The sequence below is a fragment of the Anomaloglossus baeobatrachus genome, chromosome 5 (genome assembly GCF_048569485.1).
Source record: "Anomaloglossus baeobatrachus isolate aAnoBae1 chromosome 5, aAnoBae1.hap1, whole genome shotgun sequence".
Classification (NCBI taxonomy): Eukaryota; Metazoa; Chordata; class Amphibia; order Anura; family Aromobatidae; genus Anomaloglossus; species Anomaloglossus baeobatrachus.
Genome location: NC_134357.1, coordinates 585,356,596 through 585,379,084, shown reverse-complemented (window position 1 = coordinate 585,379,084; position 22,489 = coordinate 585,356,596). Strand labels below are relative to the sequence as shown.

Sequence of the window (22,489 nt, the reverse complement as noted above, 5' to 3'; positions counted from 1 at the left end):
AATTTTATCCCTCCTCTGCTCTCAGTTGCTGTGAATATCACATTAGACTCCGCCATTTTGTTTTCCCGCGTGCGTAGAACACTGTTACCATAAGCAACAAACACACAATTCAAACAAATATTAGACACAGAAAGCTTTCATATGATGTAACATTCGTTACCATAGAAACAAAAAAAAATCACAAAGCCAAAGACTTATCAGCAGCCCTCCGTACTTTTTTTTACAGGTTTTTATCAACAAAGTTATGTGAACTTTAAAAAACACCAGTTACTTATTTAATTCTGGGTGAATTGCTTATTTGCCCTCTTTGATGCCAGTTCTCATTCCCAGAACCTATTTGGACCCGGTCGGAGAAATCACTGTATAATGTTGGGGTGATATCAGTACCCCGAAGTCATTTAAGGCTGTATGCGCACACTGCAGATTTTTTCTGCACACAAAGTGCAACCAAAACTGCACCTTAAGAAACTGGACCAATAAGAAACCAACTTCAGCCCCGAATAAGAAACTGACCAATAAGAAACCATCTTCAGCCCCGAATAAGAAACTGGACCAATAAGAAACCAACTTCAGCATCGAGTTTTTATTGCTGATGTCGAGTGATACTGGTGGGAAAATAAGGGAAATGTGTGTTATTACCACATATATACCCTGCCCCCCGCAGTGACTGACAGCCGCTCAGCATTAGAACCTGCTGTCAGTCAGTGCCGAGAGCGCGTATACAACCACTGATCACTGTATACTGAGCAATGACTAAAACCACATCGGGGCCATCCCTATGACTGTCATATTAGGCTATGTGCGCACGTGTGCGCTCTGCACTGCACCTAAAAGGTGCGCTTCAGAGCGCAGCTGAAAAGCTCCGTTCTGAAGCGCATGGTGCCGGCGAGAACGTGCGCTCTGCCTGCAGCTCCTGCCATAGACAGAGCAGGGGCTGCCGGCAAAGCGCACGGAAGAAGTGACATGTCACTTCTTAGAACGCAGCGATTCGGGCAGCAGCCGAAGCGCTGCGCTCTAATATGCCACGTGCGCACGGCCCCTGCACAATCTCTATAGACTGTGCAGGGGACGCAGGACGCATGCAGTTACGCTGCGCTACAAAGCGCAGCGTAACTGCATGAATTACGCACACGTGCGCACATAGCCTTATATATTTATGATCTCATGTAAATATTTCTGAGCTATTTTGTAACACTTATTATTCTGTATATATGGCTGTTTTTTACCTGGTCGGGGCTAATAACAGAGATTTGGATTGACAGTGGCATTTTCCTATATGTCACACATTGGGGGGAGGGGGGGTCAGTTCAGTATTTATTTTTATTTCCATCTTCCTTCCCTTGTAACTGGGGCTGATATAATGACTCTGCAGTGATCACATCCTCTGTGTTAGGGAGAGAAAGCACCATCAGCTCTTTCTACCTAGAAAATAATCCCTAGTAGGATTTTTGGGACTTTTTGGACTATACTTAATATATAATCCCTACTCCAAAAATAAGCCCTAGTTGCGGTTCCACAGGGAAGAGTCCAAGCAGCTAAAAAAGTTAAAAAATACAGCAGGAATCTTAAAAGAAAGTGGACACTCTCAAAAGAAAGTGGAACCACCCCTCCAAAAAAAATCACACCAGACCCCAAACAATTACAGTCGGCAAGTACCAATGCTAGATGGGCTCTCACACACAGATTTGTGTCGCTGTCAGGTCCCTCGCCCATGCATTGCACCACAGAGCTGTATATACAGTGAGAGAGAAGGCAGAGGCAGTAATAAACCATCTCTGCCTTATGTAGAGATGGACGAATTTCCTCTCCGTTGCTGCATGTTTGTGTATAGATGCACTGCTATGTAATGACATTGTAGAGTAGGAGTCAGATGGCCCGGACGTGTAAAGTCTACAAGCTCCGAAACCAGGTTAGAATATCTAAACTTTGTTATTTACATAATTTTTCTAGTTTAGGAGTGAAATATAATGTGGGCACATTTTGTAATTGAGTTAATTTTCACTATTTTGCTGCCTTCATACAAGAAATGGGTGGTAAATTGTGCGCGTCACCGAGTGCACAGATCCGTACGCCATATGTGGCCCTTTTCTTCCGTTAGAAACAAGAATACATTGAATCCTAATTCCATTGTTCTGTTCTTAACCGAAAAACTGGGAAATGTTTTGATTTTGCGTTTTCGTATTTTCCTACTCTTATTACGGGAGCACTCTTTTATTTCTCCACTCACATTGCCAAGTGAAGAATTGTGCTTTTTATCCTAAAGATAATGTTCTACTTTTACAGTTGTATTATTCACATAGCACATTTCATGATACATTTTTTTTTACTACTCAAATGATATCTCACCTCCCGTATCGCCGTTAATTTTCCATGTGGGCTCATCTCCTTCCCATTCAGGTCCTTATAATATCGGATCCGCTCAGTGGAGATCTTCTATAGAAGAGAATTCTCCTGATTGCCCCGTGAAGGATGGATATGGACAGGGACAAGATGGCGGAGAGGATATTACAACTCTTGCTCGAGATCCTCTTCCGGCTTACTGGAGAGGTGAGAGATTCTGATGACGTCACATTACATCATTCTTATCTATGGGAATAACAGATGGACAGAACTGGAGAGGTGAGGACTCTGGAAATGTCTGGAGTGAGATTTATTACTGTGTCTCTCCATAACCAGGATTACACAGTAGTGAAGAAGACCTCTAGTGAGCGCTGTCAGGCCCCTGTGTCTGAGGGATGGGGAAGACCCCTGAGCCCAATCACAGGGCCTCCACCTCACCCCCCGATACATGAGGACATCAATGACCAGAAGATCCTAGAACTCACCTACAAGATGATTGAGCTGCTGACTGGAGAGGTGACACTGCTGGGAATGCTGGGACATTATACAGTAACGCTATGAAGGGATCGGGGGTGACGGTATCATTGTATGTGTCAGGTTCCTATAAGGTGTCAGGACGTCACCGTCTATTTCTCCATGGAGGAGTGGGAGTATTTAGAAGGACACAAAGATCTGTACAAGGACGTCATGATGGAGGATCCCCAGCCCCTCACATCACCAGGTAATAGACAGGACTAAATACACATGGCCTATAATTATCTGTATGTAAGGAATGAATTCAGTCCCTGTATGTGTCTCCTCCAGCTCTATCCAGTAAGAGGACAACACCAGAGAGATGTCTCCGTCCTCTTCTCCCACAGGACTGTAAACAAGAAGACCCCGATGTTCCTCAGGATGTGTTTCCTCCAGCTCTATCCAGTAAGAGATATCTACTCATGTACTTTCTGCACTAATTTTGTGTTTACATTTTTAGGCTTTCTGCTGTTTTTTTCAGCTGTATTTTCTTTGCTTCTGCTTCTTCTGCTGTTTGTTTCTAGTGCCTTCTCTATGTCGTTATGATGGCAACTCAAAGACCTACAAAGAGTTCATGAATACCCTGTTTACTCTAAAAGACGACCTACACCAAAAATAAGACCTAGCATAATTTTATCGGATTGTTGGAGAACGCTTGAAATATAAGCCCTCCTACTAAATTAAGCCCTTGTTAGTCAGGGCCAGCGTTAGGAGGAGTCAAACTGCGCAATTTCTCAGGAATGCCAGTCTCTTGGGGTTCCCATCAGTTGTATTCTAAGGTTGATTGTTTAAGGACTTTTGATGACTGCAAAGACGTGACATGATGTAACCAAAGGTCTCTTAATTACAGTAGTCTAAATGAACTGACCAGAAGACAGGCGGGCATGCAGGACTAGCATTAGGGGAAATAAAGTGCAAACTGAGCAATTTCACAGGGCCCCCATTCTCCTAGTGGCTCCAGTGTTTATATGCCTATTATAGGACTGCTTAAGGACCTTTTTGACAATGTCTTTGATCATATGCTGTAGAGGAGAAAGTATAATTCGCTCCTCTTCTGTATATGGTGGCTGGACTATTTCATTAATGCATGCTATAGTTTACCTATACTAGTCTGGTGAGGTGTTGTGATCCCGACTTACAGGTGGTTGTTGTGCATTACTGCTGTGAGCTGTTGTGATGTTAACCCTTGTTGTATTTTTGTTCCTGCCTTCCTGCTCTTGATTTTTTCCTTATTCTCACACTGTTTATTTCTGTGAGTATTCAATGCGTCCCGTCTGTCTTAATCTGTGTTTTCCGTCTGTCTTAATCTGTGTTTCCATCATATTCTTGTCCCTTCCTTCCCCGGGGGGATAACAGATAAGATCTGGTCAGGAGAATAGTAAGGCATGGGACATGGGCATCTCCATCTTCAGGGGTAATCCAGAGGTTAGAAATAGCTTAGGTTCCCGTTGCGTAAGGGACAGTATAGGGACCCCCTGTCCCTCATTATCCTGCAGTCATATTGTGAAAATCAATCAGATTTACAGTGCCTACAAGTAGTATTCAACCCCCTGCAGATTTAGCTGGTTAACACATTCAGAATTAACTTGGCATTGTGACATTTGGACTGTAGATCAGCCTGGAAGTGTGAAATGCAGCAAAAAAGAATGTTATTTCTTTTTTTTATTTATTTTTTTAAATTGTGAAAAGTTTATTCAGAGGGTCATTTATTATTCAACCCCTCAAACCACAAGAATTCTGTTTGGTTCCCCTAAAGTATTAAGAAGTATTTCAGGCACAAAGAACAATGAGCTTCACAGGTTTGGATTAATTATCTCTTTTTCCAGCCTTTTCTGACTAATTAAGACCCTCCCCAAACTTGTGAACAGCACTCATACTTGGTCAACATGGGAAAGACAAAGGAGCATTCCAAGGCCATCAGAGACAAGATCGTGGAGGGTCACAAGGCTGGCAAGGGGTACAAAACCCTTTCCAAGGAGTTGGGCCTACCTGTCTCCACTGTTGGGAGCATCATCCGGAAGTGGAAGGCTTATGGAACTACTGTTAGCCTTCCACGGCCTGGACAGCCTTTGAAAGTTTCCACCCGTGCCGAGGCCAGGCTTGTCCGAAGAGTCAAGGCTAACCTAAGGACAACAAGGAAGGAGCTCTGGGAAGATCTCATGGCAGTGGGGACATTGGTTTCAGTCAATACCATAAGTAACGCACTCCACCGCAATGGTCTCCGTTCCAGACGAGCCCGTAAGTTACCTTTACTTTCAAAGCGTCATGTCAAGGCTCGTCTACAGTTTGCTCATGATCACTTGGAGGACTCTGAGACAGACTGGTTCAAGGTTCTCTGGTCTGATGAGACCAAGATCGAGATCTTTGGTGCCAACCACACACGTGACGTTTGGAGACTGGATGGCACTGCATATGACCCCAAGAATACCATCCCTACAGTCAAGCATGGTGGTGGCAGCATCATGCTGTGGGGCTGTTTCTCAGCCAAGGGGCCTGGCCATCTGGTCCGCATCCATGGGAAGATGGATAGCACGGCCTACCTGGAGATTTTGGCCAAGAACCTCCGCTCCTCCATCAAGGATCTTAAGATGGGTCGTCATTTCATCTTCCAACAAGACAATGACCCAAAGCACACAGCCAAGAAAACCAAGGCCTGGTTCAAGAGGGAAAAAATCAAGGTGTTGCAGTGGCCTAGTCAGTCTCCTGACCTTAACCCAATTGAAAACTTGTGGAATGAGCTCAAGATTAAAGTCCACATGAGACACCCAAAGAACCTAGATAACTTGGAGAAGATCTGCATGGAGGAGTGGGCCAAGATAACTCCAGAGACCTGTGCCGGCCTGATCAGGTCTTGTAAAAGACGATTATTAGCTGTAATTGCAAACGAGGGTTATTCCACAAAATATTAAACCTAGGGGTTGAATAATAGACCCACACTTTTATGTTGAAAATTTATTAAAATTTAACTGAGCAACATAACTTGTTGGTTTGTAAGATTTATGCATCTGTTAATAAATCCTGCTCTTGTTTGAAGTTTGCAGGCTCTAACTTATTTGCATCTTATCAAACCAGCTAAATCTGCAGGGGGTTGAATACTACTTGTAGGCACTGTACTGTAGCACATTCCAGAGAACTGGTGCTAGGAATGGGAGATCCAAACTAATGAAGATGTAACTCTTAAGCGGGCTTTACACGCTGCAACATTACTAGCGATGTCGCTCGTGAAAGCACCCGCCCCTGTCGTTTGTGCGTCACGGGCAATTCGCTGCCCGTGGCGCACAATATCGCTAACAGCCGTCACACATACTTACCTTTCTAGCGATGTCGCTGTGGGCGGCGAACAACCTCTTCGTTAAGGGGGAGGTTCGTGCGCTGTCACAGCGACGTCACACAGCGGCTGACCAATAGAAGCGGAGAACAGCCTCATTAATGACACGCCCACCTTGTTGCCGGAGGACGCAGGTAAGCTGTTGTTCGTCATTCCCGGGGTGTCATACGTGTGCTGCCTCAGGAACGAAGAACAACCTACGTCCACAACGACCAATGAGATTTTGAAAATCAATGACGTGTCAACGATCAACGATAAAGTGAATATTTTTGATCGTCAACACTCGCTCGGAGCTGTTACACGCAACGACGTTGCTAACGACGCCAGATGTGCGTCATGAATTCCGTGACCCCGACGACATATCGTTAGATATGTCGTTGCGTGTAACAGGGCCTTTAGATGTCGAAATTGGCCAACAGATTTAGAATATCTTTTTCCTAATTTAATTGCTGATATGATTTAAAAAAAATAAATGTACTTTCAAAATAATATCGTTATAAAATAATATTGTATTAATTTTTTTTATAGATGACTGTATTGGGAGTTCAGATGGACCTCTAATATCTTCAGATTTTGTAACAGATGATACATATGAAGAGCATGCTTTTGTTCCAGATCTTTTCAAGCAAGTCCAAAATTCCGATTTATCACAGAATTGTAAGCAAAATAAAAGTTACAGAAGGAATGTGGAACATGAAACGGCTCCTACAAAGGAGAAGCCAATTTCATGCCCAGAATGTGGAAAATGTTTTACTCGGAAAATAACCCTTGCTAACCATCAAAAATATCACTCTGGGGAGAAACCATTTTCTTGTTCAGTATGTGGGAAATGTTTTATTTGCAAATCAGGACTTGTTGAGCATCAAAGATCTCACACAGGGGAGAAGCCATTTTCATGTTCAGAGTGTGGGAAGTGTTTTAATTGGAAATCAAAATTTGTTGTGCATCAAAGATCTCACACAGGGGAAAAGCCATTTTCATGTTCAGAGTGTGAGAAATGTTTTATTCGGAAATCAGATCTTGTTTGGCATCAAAGATCTCACACAGGGGAGTATCCATTTTCATGTTCAGAGTGTGGAAAATGTTTCATTCAGAAATCAGACCTTGTTAGACATCAGAAAATTCACACAGGGGAGAAGCCATTTTCATGTTCAGAGTGTGGGAAATGTTTATTTCAGAAATCAGACCTTGTTAGACATCAGAAAATTCACACAGGGGAGAAGCCATTTTCATGTTCAGTATGTGGGAAATGTTTTATTCGGAAATCAGAACTTGTTGTGCATCAAAGATCTCACACAGGGGAGAAGCCATTTTCATGTTCAGAGTGTGGGAAGTGTTTTAATTTGAAATCAGAACTTGTTGTGCATCAAAGATCTCACACAGGGGAAAAGCCATTTTCATGCCGGGAATGTGGCAAATGTTTTACTAGGAAATCAAGTCTTGTTGATCATGGAAAACTTCACACAGGGGATTAACCATTTTTTAATGTTTTGAATGTGGAAAATGTTACTCTCAGAAATCAGATCTCATTAAACATCTGAAGAAGCCAAATAGGGAAGGAACCTTTTTCATGTTGCGAATATTTGAAATGTTGAACTGGTAAATAAAGTCTTCACCATGAGAAAACCCACACAGTAGAGGAGCCATTCTTGCATTCAGAATTTGCCAAATGTTTTTTTATCATTAGTCAGGTCCTGTTGTCAGATAAGTCACAAGGGAGAAACCATCATGATGTACTATAATTTAAAGTGTTTTATCCAAAAATCGGCTACAATTGCTCAAGTAAGAATTGGTGAGTGAAAGAACCATTTTCTTTCTTTTTAAACTTATCGTATTTTTTGGACTATAAGACACACCTAGGTTTTGAAGGAGGAAAATAGGAAAAAAGATTGAAGCAAAAAAATGTAGTCATGAAGCACTGTTATGGAGGATCTGCTGCGGACACTGTTACGGGGGTAATATCCCCCAATCTCAAGCGCATTGTGTTTGATGCTCCCCTTAAATTGTGCCTATGACAAATCTGTGGCTGCCTTTTTTTAATTACTAAAGCAGTGGAGAGCACAGATTAGTGAATTTTCTAAATATCATGCAGTACCAAAACTTTTGGAAGAGTCCCTAAAGGAGCTTCCAGGTTGTGAGATCCCACAACCCTCAGAGCTCACTCTCACCATGAAAGAGTGAGCACTACGACCACAGCGCTGCATGATCCTTCTTAAGTAGTTCAGTAAAATCTTATAAAAGTATGTGACAGCGCTGGATTAGTTGAGAGAGCAGTGTCTCGTGCTTAGAGCAGCTGCAGAGAATTTTGGGATCCCACTCTGCATACGAAGATCCCACAAAATGGAAATTCGGGCTCTATTTTGCTAGTAAGTTGGCTATAGATAAAAACATGGTATATAGGTGCATTTCAAAACGTGTTGATTTGTTAATAAATGCTTGTAAGATATATATTCTTCATGCCTATCTTTCTCTATTGTGTAGATGTGATGATTTTGCTCAGAACCTCTGGAGCTGAGGCAGAGCTGTAGACATTTTAACACAAAAATAGTGAGGGGATGTCACAGAGCTGTAACGGCTGGTGGACAATCAAGTGGCAGCGAGTGATAGAAAATACCAGAGATTGTGTTGTTATCTGACAGTTCTCTGATTCTGCAGCAGCGAACTCTATGACCCTGGGAAAGTTTTTCCTCTCAGTTGTCAGGCTCTGACTTCCTTTATAACCCTCACCCTGGGGTGCTTTGGGTGCGGTTTATACTTGTTCCTGGCTATGGTCGGCAGCAGTAGTCTCTTCCTGTTGTTCCGGAGACGTCTGTGGTAGCTGCTCCTAAGATAAGTGTTTGATTTTTGCTATGTACTTCAGCTCAGCTGTTAGCATTTGTGTTTCCCTTGTATTGTTTCCTTTTGTCACCCTTAGCATTAGGGGTGTTGACGAAGAGCTCATACCCTCCATCCTTACTTCGGGCCTATTTCAGGGTTTGCAAGTGGTGAGGTATTCCTGATTGGTGAAAGGTTCAGAACCTGTATAGGGTTGGTGAGGGCAGGGAGGGTGAGCTGCAACTTATTGTCAGGGGTCACCACTTCACCCTTTCCCTGGTGCATTCTTTTCCCCTTCCCTTTTGTATTGTATTATACGGCTGGTATAGCTTCTATTGTTACGAGGGGGACCCGGGGAAGCGTGCCAAGATGGGAAATGGACAGCTTCCGCCGGTCAAGGTCCACTGTGCGGTGTAAGGGACCGCTGCTATGGTCAGGAAAGAGTGAGCGGGTTGCTACTAGCGATCGTCTGGAACGTCACAGACGATCTATGTACACCGGTCCGCCCTAACCCGTGAGGGTTGTATGGCTCGGGGCTTCTCGTATGGTGTACCTGTTGCACGGGGACGCACAGAGGTGCCTACGCACGTGTGCCAGCGGGAGTCACAGGATATGGCACGAGGGTAGCACAGAGGTGCCCACGCACGTGTGCTTTCAATAACCAGGTGAGTCCGGTGGAGACTCGAGGAGCTCACCTGGGACAGGAACACGGCCTGTTGAAGGAGATACTGCCGGAGCAGCAAGGCAGGAACACGGCCTGCAAACCAGGTGCTGCCTGAGCAGCAAGGGCAAAGCCCACGAAAGACAATGACGTCTGTACAGTGGCGTGGCAGCACGCTGCCAGACATCCAAACATAGAAGGACGGTCGCGCACCGCCATGATGGCAGGGGGAGCTTTTAAGGAGGTGTAGCTCCACCCAAGGGCGGGCGCGAGACGGGCGTGACTCAATCAGGGTTCGTGACGTCCTGGCCCAGCCAGTCAGGATTCAGCACATCACCAGCCTCGTCATGGGGCCGTGTGATATCAGTGAGCGAATCAGAAGACGTCACGTGGAGCACATGCTCATCCTCCTGCCTCTGGGTCATAAAGGCGGGATCCCCGGTTTCACAATGTGCAGAGACATGGGAAGTCTTGCTGCTTCCCTGAGCATCTATTCTTTGCACACTGCGCAACTTCCCAGAGCCTCCATGATGCTGAGCAGGAGAGCTCGTGGCAGGCAAGGGATGGGAGACCACTCCATTCCCTGCAAGGGGAGAACCACTAGGTGTCACCCTTCTGCTGTGTCTCTGAGAAGGCAACTCCTGCAGTCTCCCAGACCTTTGGTGCTGCTGAGCATTAGGGCTCGTGGCCGACAAGGAATGGGGGACCACCTCATTCCTTGCAACAAGAGAGCCATGACGTGTAACATTACCCCCTCGCCTGCGCCTGAAGGCCGCCACCAAACCTGGGGCGCGGACATGCTCCTCCAATTCCCAGGACCTATGCTCCGGGCCACGATCGACCCACTCCACGAGGAAGTACCTCTTGCCCTGTACAATTTTTGTTCTTACTAGCTTCGCTACTTCAGGGTCGTCGGATGAGAAGCCAACCTGGGACAGCAGAGACCCCGAGGTTTTAGGTCGTACGGGTTTCAGGAGAGATACATGAAAAGTATTAGAAATAGCCCAGCGCGGAGGGAGCTGGAGTCGATATGTTACCGGGGTTACCTGCTCTATTACTGTAAACGGGCCAAGGTACCTAGGAGCAAACTCGGCTGTCTGTACCGGAAGGTTAATATGTTTAGAAGACAGCCACACTAGGTCACCAGGTGCGAAAGATGGCACAGGATATGGAAGACCCGCAGGCCTCCGCCTGAACGGTATATTATACGCACACGACGTACGGACTCCCATATTCTTCTGTACATCCTGAGCTACCGCCAGCCCCCAATAATGCCTGACCGCAGGGTCTCTGGTCCTGTCGACCCTGAAGTGACCCCTGCTTTTGGAAGCACGATCCCATGACAGCACATCATTCCGTGGGTCAGGGGGAACGAGGGTCTTACCAGGTGGCACCTGGTCTAGGGAAACGGAAGTGACCCTTCTCACGCTGACCGGAGATGGAACAAGACACTGTGTTTCTTCCGATGGTTTCGAACATCGGGTGTCTACATGTCCCCTCTGCCCACAGGTAAAGCAATCGACCGACGGCCGAGAACCTGTGGTAGAGGAGACCACTGTGGAGATTTCCATGGGCTCCACAGAATCGTCAATAGAGCTGGCTGGGAGACCGGTCTGGTGGGGAAGGGAAGTCAGAGGCTCTGTAGACCAGGAAGATGTGGGTGCCGAAGAGACATCCGCCACGCGGAGCGGAGGCTCGAGGTCTATGCGAGAGGCAAGCCGAATCAAGGCCTCTAAGGTGGTCGGCACGTCACGCGTGGCCAGCGCGTCTTTGACGAACCCTGCCAGACCCTCCCAGAACACAGGGACCAGGACTTTATCTGGCCAGTCCAGCTCTGCGGCGAGTGTCCTGAATTGTACTGCAAAGTCCCCGACTGAAGTGGACCTTTGCCGAAGGCGTAGGAGCCGCAGCGCGGAGTCGTGGGTGACTTGAGGCCCGAGGAACACCTTTCTCATGGCCTCAAGATAAACTGGAAGGTGATTCACCACCCGATCTCCGCGCTCCCACAACGGCGTGGACCACTTTAGCGCTTTCCCTGTGAGCAGGGACTGGACGAAGGCTACCTTCGCCTTCTCAGTAGCGTAATCAGTCGCGGACAACTCCAAGTAGGTGGTAACCTGGTTTATGAAACCACGGCACTCAGAGCTGTCCCCGCTAAAGCGCTCTGGGAGCGCAAGGCGAGGCGACCTTCCGCACAATTCCACCGCCTGAGTAGCCGCCTGGGTGATGGGTGGCGACTGTTGCTAGAGCAGCCTTATTGGGGGAAGACCGCTCCACTGCTGCCAATCGTGACTCCAACTGCTGCACATAACGCAGCAACTGCTGCTGCTCTTCCGCCATAGCCAGACCTTTGGCGCGACCGTAATGTTACGAGGGGGACCCGGGGAAGCGTGCCAAGATGGGAAATGGACAGCTTCCGCCGGTCAAGGTCCACTGTGCGGTGTAAGGGACCGCTGCTATGGTCAGGAAAGAGTGAGCGGGTTGCTACTAGCGATCGTCTGGAACGTCACAGACGATCTATGTACACCGGTCCGCCCTAACCCGTGAGGGTTGTATGGCTCGGGGCTTCTCGTACGGTGTACCCGTTGCACGGGGACGCACAGAGGTGCCTACGCACGTGTGCCAGCAGGAGTCACAGGATATGGCACGAGGGTAGCACAGAGGTGCCCACGCACGTGTGCTTTCAATAACCAGGTGAGTCCGGTGGAGACTCGAGGAGCTCACCTGGGACAGGAACACGGCCTGTTGAAGGAGATACTGCCGGAGCAGCAAGGCAGGAACACGGCCTGCAAACCAGGTGCTGCCTGAGCAGCAAGGGCAAAGCCCACGAAAGACAATGACGTCTGTACAGTGGCGTGGCAGCACGCTGCCAGACATCCAAACATAGAAGGACGGTCGCGCACCGCCATGATGGCAGGGGGAGCTTTTAAGGAGGTGTAGCTCCACCCAAGGGCGGGCGCGAGACGGGCGTGACTCAATCAGGGTTCGTGACGTCCTGGCCCAGCCAGTCAGGATTCAGCACATCACCAGCCTCGTCATGGGGCCGTGTGATATCAGTGAGCGAATCAGAAGACGTCACGTGGAGCACATGCTCATCCTCCTGCCTCTGGGTCATAAAGGCGGGATCCCCGGTTTCACAATGTGCAGAGACATGGGAAGTCTTGCTGCTTCCCTGAGCATCTATTCTTTGCACACTGCGCAACTTCCCAGAGCCTCCATGATGCTGAGCAGGAGAGCTCGTGGCAGGCAAGGGATGGGAGACCGCTCCATTCCCTGCAAGGGGAGAACCACTAGGTGTCACCCTTCTGCTGTGTCTCTGAGAAGGCAACTCCTGCAGTCTCCCAGACCTTTGGTGCTGCTGAGCATTAGGGCTCGTGGCCGACAAGGAATGGGGGACCACCTCATTCCTTGCAACAAGAGAGCCACGACGTGTAACATTCTATCCCCAGCCATGATGGGAGAATTGAATTGCACTATGCATCCTAGATATATGGAAGTTGTTAAGACACTCTGGTCCCAATTTATCAGAACTTTAAAGCCAAAAAACTGGCACAAAATCTTTGAAAAGTCACAAAAATTTGGATCAATTCATAGTTGTGCCAAATATTGGCGGCTTTTGGCATTTTCACTCCAAAACTGGCACAGCTGCTTAAATTCATGTTCCCTATGCCAGAGATCTCACTCCAGTCCCTGAAGGGAGTAATATTTCTAGCATGGCACACGGAGGCACATACCAGTCATCAAACGCTCCAGATTCATGAAAAGGCATGCACCACTTCATGAATCAGGAGTGGTTCCTCATAAATTGAGCCCATTGTTATAAAAATGATCCCTTTACAAAGGATAATTGTTGTAATAAAAAACTAAAGGATTTTATATGTCTGATATCCTAGTGATTATTTTCTCTAGTCACCCTCCACGGCAGCACACAGTAGGTTAACTCTCCGTCCTAAAAGGGACAGGAAACACAAAGAGGTTAAATAACCCCTCCCCACCTCCCATCTCCAGTGTTGTTCCCGGGCCCTATGGGGGCACGAAAAGATTACATGTGGTGTGTTTGTGGCTGGTGATGAGAGCGCCGCTCAGTATTTCTTACCAACCGAGCAGCTGAGGGCGAAGCTAGCCCGCTTCCTCCTCCATCGCTGCTCCCGTCTCCTCTGGATTCGGGATCTGCCTGCCCCTTTTGCGCCTCTTGGAGGTAAAGCGGGGAAAGCTGACTCACCGGGTACCTCCCGTAGCTCCCGCCACCTCCTCTTCTCACACATGCGACAGCTGTGGGCACGCGAAAGTGACCTCATCGGACGCCCTTTGTCGACGTCGCTTCTGGATTCGTGCGTTCCAAAGTGGCGTTGCACGGCCCTGTGGTGTTGTCGGCACTCTCTCCGTTGGAAGCCTGCGCCACCCCGACGCAGGAGGTGGAGTCATCCACTTTATGGACAGCTGGATACATCCAAACCTCGTTAAAGGGACCACGGTGAGAGCGCTCTCCAGGACTGAGGATGGAGGGAGACCGCTCAACAACTCTGCTTCTGTGGATCCCAGCTCAGCCCCTGGTTCTGTGAGTACAGTAACTTGGGGGAAGGTCGGGGTTATGGGCTCGTATTGCTCTGTCGGAATTCTCCTCTTCCTGGGTGTATACTTACGTCCTCTCCCCCACCTCCCTCCTTAGCCAGACAAGAATGTTGCACCCAAGAAAGAGAATACCTCTAGCAAAAAGTGTATCATGTGTAATAAGAAGCTTCCTTCAGTACAGGGCAGACATAACTTCTTAGAATGGTCTGATTAGGTAGTTAGAGACGAACAACCCTCCCTTCTGGTGGAATTAAAAAACCTGGTACGTCAGGAAGTTCAGTTCTCCCTAGCATCCCTCTCCCAGCCTCTTCCCACTGCAACCCCTGCGCCTAAGAAGAGAAAACTAAGCCCTGTGGGAGACTCAGAGTCGGACTCATTAGAAGGTCCTTCCTTCTCTCCGCTAGATGAGTTGATAGAAGATGAAGGTGTATTTTCAGATAGAGTTGAGACCAAATATTTTTTCTCAAATGATGATATGGATGAACTTCTGTGAGCAGTGTGGGATACTATGGGGGTTGAGGATGAGAAGGCTACTAGGTCAATACAGGAAGAAATGTTCGAGGGATTACGGACCCGTAACAAGGTGGGATTTCCTGTACATGAGAAAATCTGAGATATGGAAGCTCTTCAGAAACACCTTAACATTCCCCGAGAATTGAGAAATAGATTCCTGCTGGGAAGTACATAAAGTGGATGTGCAGGTTGCCAGGGTAGCGAGAAACACAATTCTCCCTTTTGAAGATTCATTACAACTTAAGGATTCCATGGACCGTAAAATGGACAGCCTCCTTAGAAAATTATGGGAGATCTCCGCAGTTCTCCATAAGACCGGGGTGGCTTCTACTTATGTGGCCAGAGCCATGTCCCGGTGGCTGGGTCAACTCGAGGAACATCTCACCCGAGACACAGCAAAGGAAGATCTCCTGCCTTCCCTTCCACTTCTCCAGAAAGCAACTGAATTTCTTGCTGACGCTTCAGCTGAGTCCGTCCACGTGGCAGCAAGAAGTGGTGTCCTTTCCAATTCAGCAAGACAGGCCCTTTGGCTTAAACTTTGAAGCGGTGACGCGACCTCCAAGGTTAAGCTGTGCTCTATTCCGTTTAGAGGTGAACATGTTTTCGGTCCAGCTCTGGACGAGATTCTGGAGAAGGCAACGGATAAGAAGAAGCTGTTGCCAGAAGAGAAACAACAAAAAAAGTCCAATAATCAATCTACCCAGTACCGAGCGAAGGGTAAAACTGTCCCATCTTTATGTCCCAAAAGACCGAAGATCGGAGCCATCGCCATGACCATCAATGACGCCATCAGGTTAGGGGATCGGCTGTCGGCATTTCTCAGTCAGTGGCAGGAGATATCCTTGAATCAATGGGTCATAAACCCCATCAGAGAGGATGTCAAAGTCGAGTTTGCCACATTTCCTCCATGCTGTCTAAAGGTCACATCCTCTCCCTTACAGGGGTCACAAGACACTCTCATGCTCTGCATTCAGAACCTCCAAAAGATAGGGGTTGTCTTCTTGGTACCAGAGCCAGAGGTGGGTCACGGTCATTACTCCCATCTATTCCTGGATCAAAAACCCAACGGCACACCTCGGTTAATTATGAACCTCAGGCCATTAAATCGTCACATCATCTACAGGCGTTTCAAGATGGAGTTGGTCAGATCTACCACGCCCCTCATCGGTCCGGGGTTTTTCATGGCCACAATAGATTGAAAGGATGCGTATTATCACGTCCCAATCTTTTACACTCACAAAAGATATTTTCATTTCGCGGTCCGTCACAAGAGCCGTCTTCAGCACTACCAGTTCAACGCGCTCCCGTTCGGTCTCTCTTCTGCACCTTGGGTTTTCACCAAGATAATGGGGGAGGTGGTAGCATTTCTAAGAAATCAGCACATCTGTATAGCTCCCTACATCGACGACTTCATGGTAATGGCCCCCTCTGCCCAGTTGCTCAACCAACATATGCAAACAACACTCTGGTTACTACGCAGACTTGGATGGGTCATAAACCCTCAAAAGTCAGATCTCCTTGCCTCTACAAGAAAGATCTTCCTCGGAGTGCTGTTGGACTCTGTCAAACAAAAGTCCTTTCTTCCTTTCAACAAACAGTTGGGAATAAAGAACAAGGTTTCGTCTCTGCATGGCCAATGAGTTGTCACCCTGAGGTTCTCAATGTCAGTGCTGGGATCTATGACATCGTGCATCACAGCAGTGTCCTGGGCTCTGGCCCACTCACACTCCTTACAGGTTCACATTCTTGCATCTTGGGACGGTTTCCAGAGGTTCCTGAACAAGAAAATATCCCTGCCATGTCTGGTAAAAACATCCTTGCTGTGGTGGATGGTTCCCACCCATCTGCAAAGGGGAGTATATTGGAGTCGAGAGCCATTAGTGACAGTTACCACAGATGCCAGCCAGAGAGGCTGGGGAGCAATCGTCTCTCAAGTTCCCTTCCAAGGCCTCTGGTCCCAGGAAGTCAGCTGCCAGTCCTCGAATTACCGAGAGCTGGAAGCCATCTACCAGGCACTCAAAGCAGCGTACCTCATGCTCCAAGGGGCACATGTGATGGTGTACTCGGACAATATGACGTTTGTGGCTCACCTTCGTAATCAGGGAAGCACGCGCCACCGGAGCCTGCAAAGGATTTCAGCAATAATATTTTCTTAGGCAGAGCGGCATCTCCTATCACTATCGGCCGTCCATCTCAGAGGCTCTGCAAATACTCAAGCGGATTATCTCAGCAGGAAGGATGTTCATCCGGGGGAATAGTCCCTGCATCCAGAAGTATTCCACACCTTAGTCCTAAGGGGGGGATTGCTGGAGGTAGATCTCTTTGCGACCCTGAAAAACACAAAGGAAGAATTTTTTTTTTCACTAGATCACAACGGTCAGGCACTAGCAGTGGATGCCTTCTCCCTTCCTTGGAGGTTTTGACTATCCTTTGTCTTTCCACCAATTCCGTTACTGCCAAGGACTCTGCAGAAGATAAGATCAGACAGAGTTGCTACCATACTGGTCGCGCCACTGTGGCCCAGGAGAAGCTGGTTTGGGGCCCTTGTTCCTTTATCTCAGGACGGCCCCTTCTTATTGCCTCAGGTTCCCGATCTTCTCCATCAAGGTCCGCTCTTTCACCAAGACCTTAAGAGATTGAACTTGGCAGCGTGGCTTCTGAATCCGTTATTCTGAGAGCCAGGGGCCTGTCAGAAAGAATCATTGACACGCTACAGGAGAGCTGTAGGCCTGTCACTAATCTTATCTACTTTAAAATCTGGAAAACCTTTACCGCCTGGTGCAGTCCTTGAGTACCTGATCTGTTCCATCGAAATGTGGCTCACATCCTGTACTTTCTACAGTCGGGCCTTGAGAAAGGTCTCAGTCCCAGCACTCTTAAGCTCCAGGTATCAGCTTTGAGTGCTTATTTTGATCAAGACCTGGCAAACCATCGCTGGGTAAAACGATTCCTGTCTTCAATGGTCAGATCTTGTCCTAGGCAACTCCCTATAGTCCCTCCCTGGGATCTCAGGCTCCCTTTGAATGTCTGGCTTCCTCATCCTTAAGATTAGTATCCTGGAAAACTTCCTTCTTGATTGCGATCACCACGGCCAGACGAGTGGGCGAGATCCAGGCTCTTACCATACGAGAGCCTTATATGAAGATTCTTGATGATCGAATTGTCTTCTATCTTGATCCTTCCTTTCTCCCAAAGGTGGTGTCGGACTTTCATAAGAACCAGGAAATTATCTTGCCTTCCTTTTGCCAGAACCCAGCTAAACAGAGAGAGAGATGGACTTTCATTCCCTTGATGTACGTAGGGCAGTGATGCTCTACCTACAAAAGACTGAATCCTTCAGGAAGGATTCCAACCTTTTCATTAAGAGTGTGGGACGGAATACTGGGAAGAAGACAGCCAAGGGCACATTATCCTACTGGATAAAGAACGCCATCAAGGAAACATACACTACCCAGAGCCTCCTTCCTCCGGATCACTTAACAGCACATTCCACACGGTCGATGTCAGTTTCCTGGGCCAAGATGGCAGAAGTTTCCATCGATCAGATTTGCAGAGCAGCTACCTGGTCCTTTGTCCATACATTCATCAAACATTACCGATTAGACTGTTCTTTCCAATCGGAATTTGGCCTTTGGTCGAAAGGTCCTACAGGCTGTGGTCCCTCCCTAACATTTTTCGTTGGTACTCCTCCTGTGTGCTGTCGTGGAGGGTGACTAGAGAAAATGGAATTTATCTTACCGTTAATTCGGTTTCTAGGAAACCCTCCACGACAGTACAATTATTTCCTCCCTATCAATTTAATTTTGCTGCATTTTATTTCTGAAATAAAAGATTTAGACCATTCATGGGTTTTGTGGTTACTTGGAAAAACACTGGAGATGGGAGGTGGGTAGGGGTTATTTTACCTCTTTGTGTTTCCTGTCCCTATTAGAGTTAACCTCCTGTGTGCTGCCGTGGAGGGTTTCCAAGAAACCGAATTAACGGTACGATAAATTCCATTTTTTGCGCGGCTACCCACAAATTGAGATGAGCGTACCCGCTGGAGTTCGGGTTCAGCTTTTTCAGACTGACTTTATATAAAGTTCAGTTTGGAACCGGATTTGACCAGAACCCCAATGAAAGTCACTGATTGGGTATTTCGGTCTTTGCCGACATGTAGCCATAAACAGAGCATTTCCGGGGGAGTGAAGTCGGGGTTTACACACTACATCCTATACCGATGTGTTTACCCCCTTGTGAAAGCAAGGGGCTCGCACTGGGCTGAGCACCCATACCTAAACACACTGATGCTAGATCGCGTGGTTAGGATACATAAAGCACCCAAACTCTGAACTCGAACACTGATTTTTTTTTTTAAAAAAATCTGTGTTCGGTACAGATTTTTTTGTTTTGGTTCACTCACCTCTGCCCATAAACCTTTATTACAGTTTAGACTATAGGTGTAGAAGAGACCAGAACTAAAAGGGGTCTATTTTTTGGTGAAGAGTAAGTAACAGTTATGATACCTATGATGAAGTTTTGTGAAGGGAATCTGTCACTAAGTGTTTACCCCTTAATTAAAAATCAGAATATAAAGACAGTATCTTGCTAGCTACGAGGAAGTGCCAAGCAAATGGAGAAAGGGAAGGGAAACCCTGTGTCTAGGGAAGGGGGAGATAGTGACCCCTGAAAAAGCCTACCATTGAGTCCTGGGTTCCCTCATCGCCCTTGATAGGTTCCACACCTATGCACAGAGCCAGATACCAGAGTCTAGGCTGACCCTGATCTGAGCCCTTGGTAGGGAGCGGATGAGATGAGCTCTTTGTCAACCCCACTAGGCACTAAAGGACACACAGGGATAACATACAAGGGAAAACAATAACTTATCTCTAGACGACTCAGTAAGAAGTTCAGTAAACCGAGCAGCAACGATCCTACTGATGCATGCAAGCCGCCTGTTTGCATCCAGGGGTTGTGAACCACCTCTTCCGACAAGCCTACAACCTGCAGTAACTCTGTCCATTACACCACTGCGCAACCAGCTCTGTCCTCACCTATTGTACCCTCACCCATTCCCTGCAGACTGTGAGCCCTCGCGGGGAGGGTCCTATCTCCTCCTGTACCTGTCTGTTTATGTAATGTTCATGATTGTTGGACTTGTTTTTTATGTATACCCTTTTCACTTGTAAAGAGAAATGGAATATATGGTTCTATAATAAGAAATAATAATAATAACAACTGAATATCACCAGCACAAGTCCAGGGAAAATTAAAGTATTTAAGCCCAAGGAGAAATACAGATAATTAGGAGCTGAAGGGAAGAGGAGCTCACCTGGGTCCTAAAGGGTAAAGCATGAAAACCCAGCAGAGGAGATTCCTAGTACATTGAATACTGACAGAAGGAACAATAGAAAGTCAGGGAGCACTTTGCACAGCCAAACGCTGTGAGGCTGTGACCTTCTATTGCCGGACACCACAGGACTGTCTGTCACCAGTGACTCTGATTCCAATGATGTGTCATTTTCTGAGTTTCTTGCTGTAGTTTTATAAAATCACGCTATTATTGCTAGGGAATTATCATTAGAGAACTAGTAAACCTGCTGCCATGTATCCTCCATCCCCATGTCCATCTGCCCTGATTGGCAGCTTTATGTCTATGCTCATTGTCCACAGCTGCCAATCAGTGGTGTAGGTGAGGTTATACACGGAGCAGCATTTCGAGAACTGGTAGATGTTAAGCAGATAAAACTGAAAGCAGCCAAGTAAGTGACACATCGCTGGCATCAGAGTCTCTGCTTATACAGGTCGATTGGACACACGTTACAGATATCTTTGTTCTTCCTAATCTATAAAACACATCCTGAAGCCATACGTTATTAAATGTTATATACACTACAGTTCAAAAGTTTGGGGTCACCCAGACAATTTTGTGTTTTCTATGAAAAATCCTACTTTTATTTATCAGATGAGTTGCATAATGAATAGAAAATATCGTCCAGGCAGTGACGAGGTTAGAAATAATGACTTTTACGTGAAATAATAATTTTCTCTTCACACTTTGCTTTCGGCACAGAATGTTCCTTTGCTGCAATTCCAGCTTTGCAGACCTTTCGGATTTCTAGCTGTTAATTTGCGGAGGTAATCTGGAGATATTTCGCCCCATGCTTCCCCCCTCCACAAGTTGGATTGTCTTGATGGGCACTTTTTGATACCATACGGTCAAGCTGCTCCCACAACAGCTCTATAGGGTTGAGATCTGGTGACTGGACTGGCCACTCATTACAGAGAGATACCAGCTGCTGCTTCTTCTCTAAATAGTTCATGCATAATTTGGAGGTGTGCATTGTCCTGTTGTAGGATGAAATTGGCCCCAATCAAGCGCTGTACACAGGGTATGGCATGGCGTTGCAAAATGGAGTGATAGCCTTCCTTATTCAAAATCCCTTTTACATTGTACAAATCTCCCACTTTACCCACACCAAAGCAACCCCAGACCATCACATTACCTCCACCATGCTTGACAGATGGCGTCAGGCACTCTTCCAGCATCTTTTCAGTAGTTCTGCGTCTCACAAATGTTCTTCTGTGTGATCCAAACATTTCAAACTTCTATTCGTCTGTCCATAACACTTTTTTCCAATCTTCCTCTGTCCAATGTCTGTGTTTTTTTGCCCATATTAATCTTTTCCTTTTATTAGCCAGTCTCAGATATGGCTTTTTCTTTGCCACTCTGCCCTGAAGGCCAGCATCCGCAGTCAATTCTTCAATGTAGACGTTGACACTGACGTTTTGCCGGTACTATGTAATGAGGCTGCCAGTTGAGGATCTGTGAGGCGTCGATTCCTCACCCTAGAGACTCTAATGTACTTGTCTTGTTGCTCAGTTGTGCAGCGCGGCCTCCCACTTCTCTTTCTACTCAGGTTATAGCCTGTTTGTGCTCTCCTCTGAAGGGAGTAGTACACATTGTTGCAGGAAATCTTCAGTTTCTTGGCAATTTTTCATATGGAATATCCTTCATCTCTAAGAACAAGAATAGACTGTCGAATTTCACATGAAAGTTCTCTTTTTCTTGCCATTTTGAGAGTTTAATGGAACCAACAAATGTAATGCTCCAGATTCTCAACTAGCTCAAAGGAAGGTCAGTTTTATAGCTTCTGTAATCATCAAAACTGTTTTCAGCTGTGCTAACATACTTGCACAAGGGTTTTCAAAGGATTTCTAAACATCCATTAGCCTTCTAACACAGCAAACACAATGTGCCATTAGAACACTGGAGTGGTGGTTGTTGGAAATGGGCCTCTATACACCTATGTAGATATTGCATTAAAAACCAGACGTTTGCAGCTAGAATAGTCATTTACCACATTGACGATGTATAGAGTGGATTTCTGTTAATTTAATGTTAGCTTAATTGAAAAAAAAAAGTGCTTTTCTTTCAAAAATAAGGAAATATCTAAGTGACCCTAAACTTTTGAAATCTAGTGTAGTTAATTTGAAAAGTAGGCAGGAAATTAACTCCTGCTAGTCCGATCACTAATGAACACATAGCTGTTCACCTGTGCAACTCAGAAGCACAAGAGAAAGCACATAACGGTGGTCCTTTTCTATCATATTCTGGAACATGTGTAATGATGGTACGCGAGATGTTATTGGATAATAATGAGGGTTTGAGAGCTTTGGTTTTACATCATGGTCCCCACCAATTCTTCCAAATTACGATCCTCATCCATTTAGTTTAGCATTACAATGGCCTTCTGTTCAGAGAAGGA

At 46.5% G+C, this 22,489-nt stretch overlaps 1 protein-coding gene across 1 annotated transcript in view; it reads left to right on the top strand.

Moving 5' to 3' along the window:
• Positions 1–2,911: 2,911 nt before the first annotated feature.
• The window catches only part of LOC142312479 (uncharacterized), a 198,324-nt gene continuing 178,746 nt past the window's right edge, over positions 2,912–22,489 (top strand). Inside the window, 3 exon segments of the mRNA XM_075351425.1 lie at positions 2,912–3,061; positions 3,145–3,258; positions 6,710–7,618. Coding sequence (XP_075207540.1) covers positions 2,929–3,061; positions 3,145–3,258; positions 6,710–7,618 — 1,156 coding nt within the window. The 5' untranslated portion in view covers positions 2,912–2,928.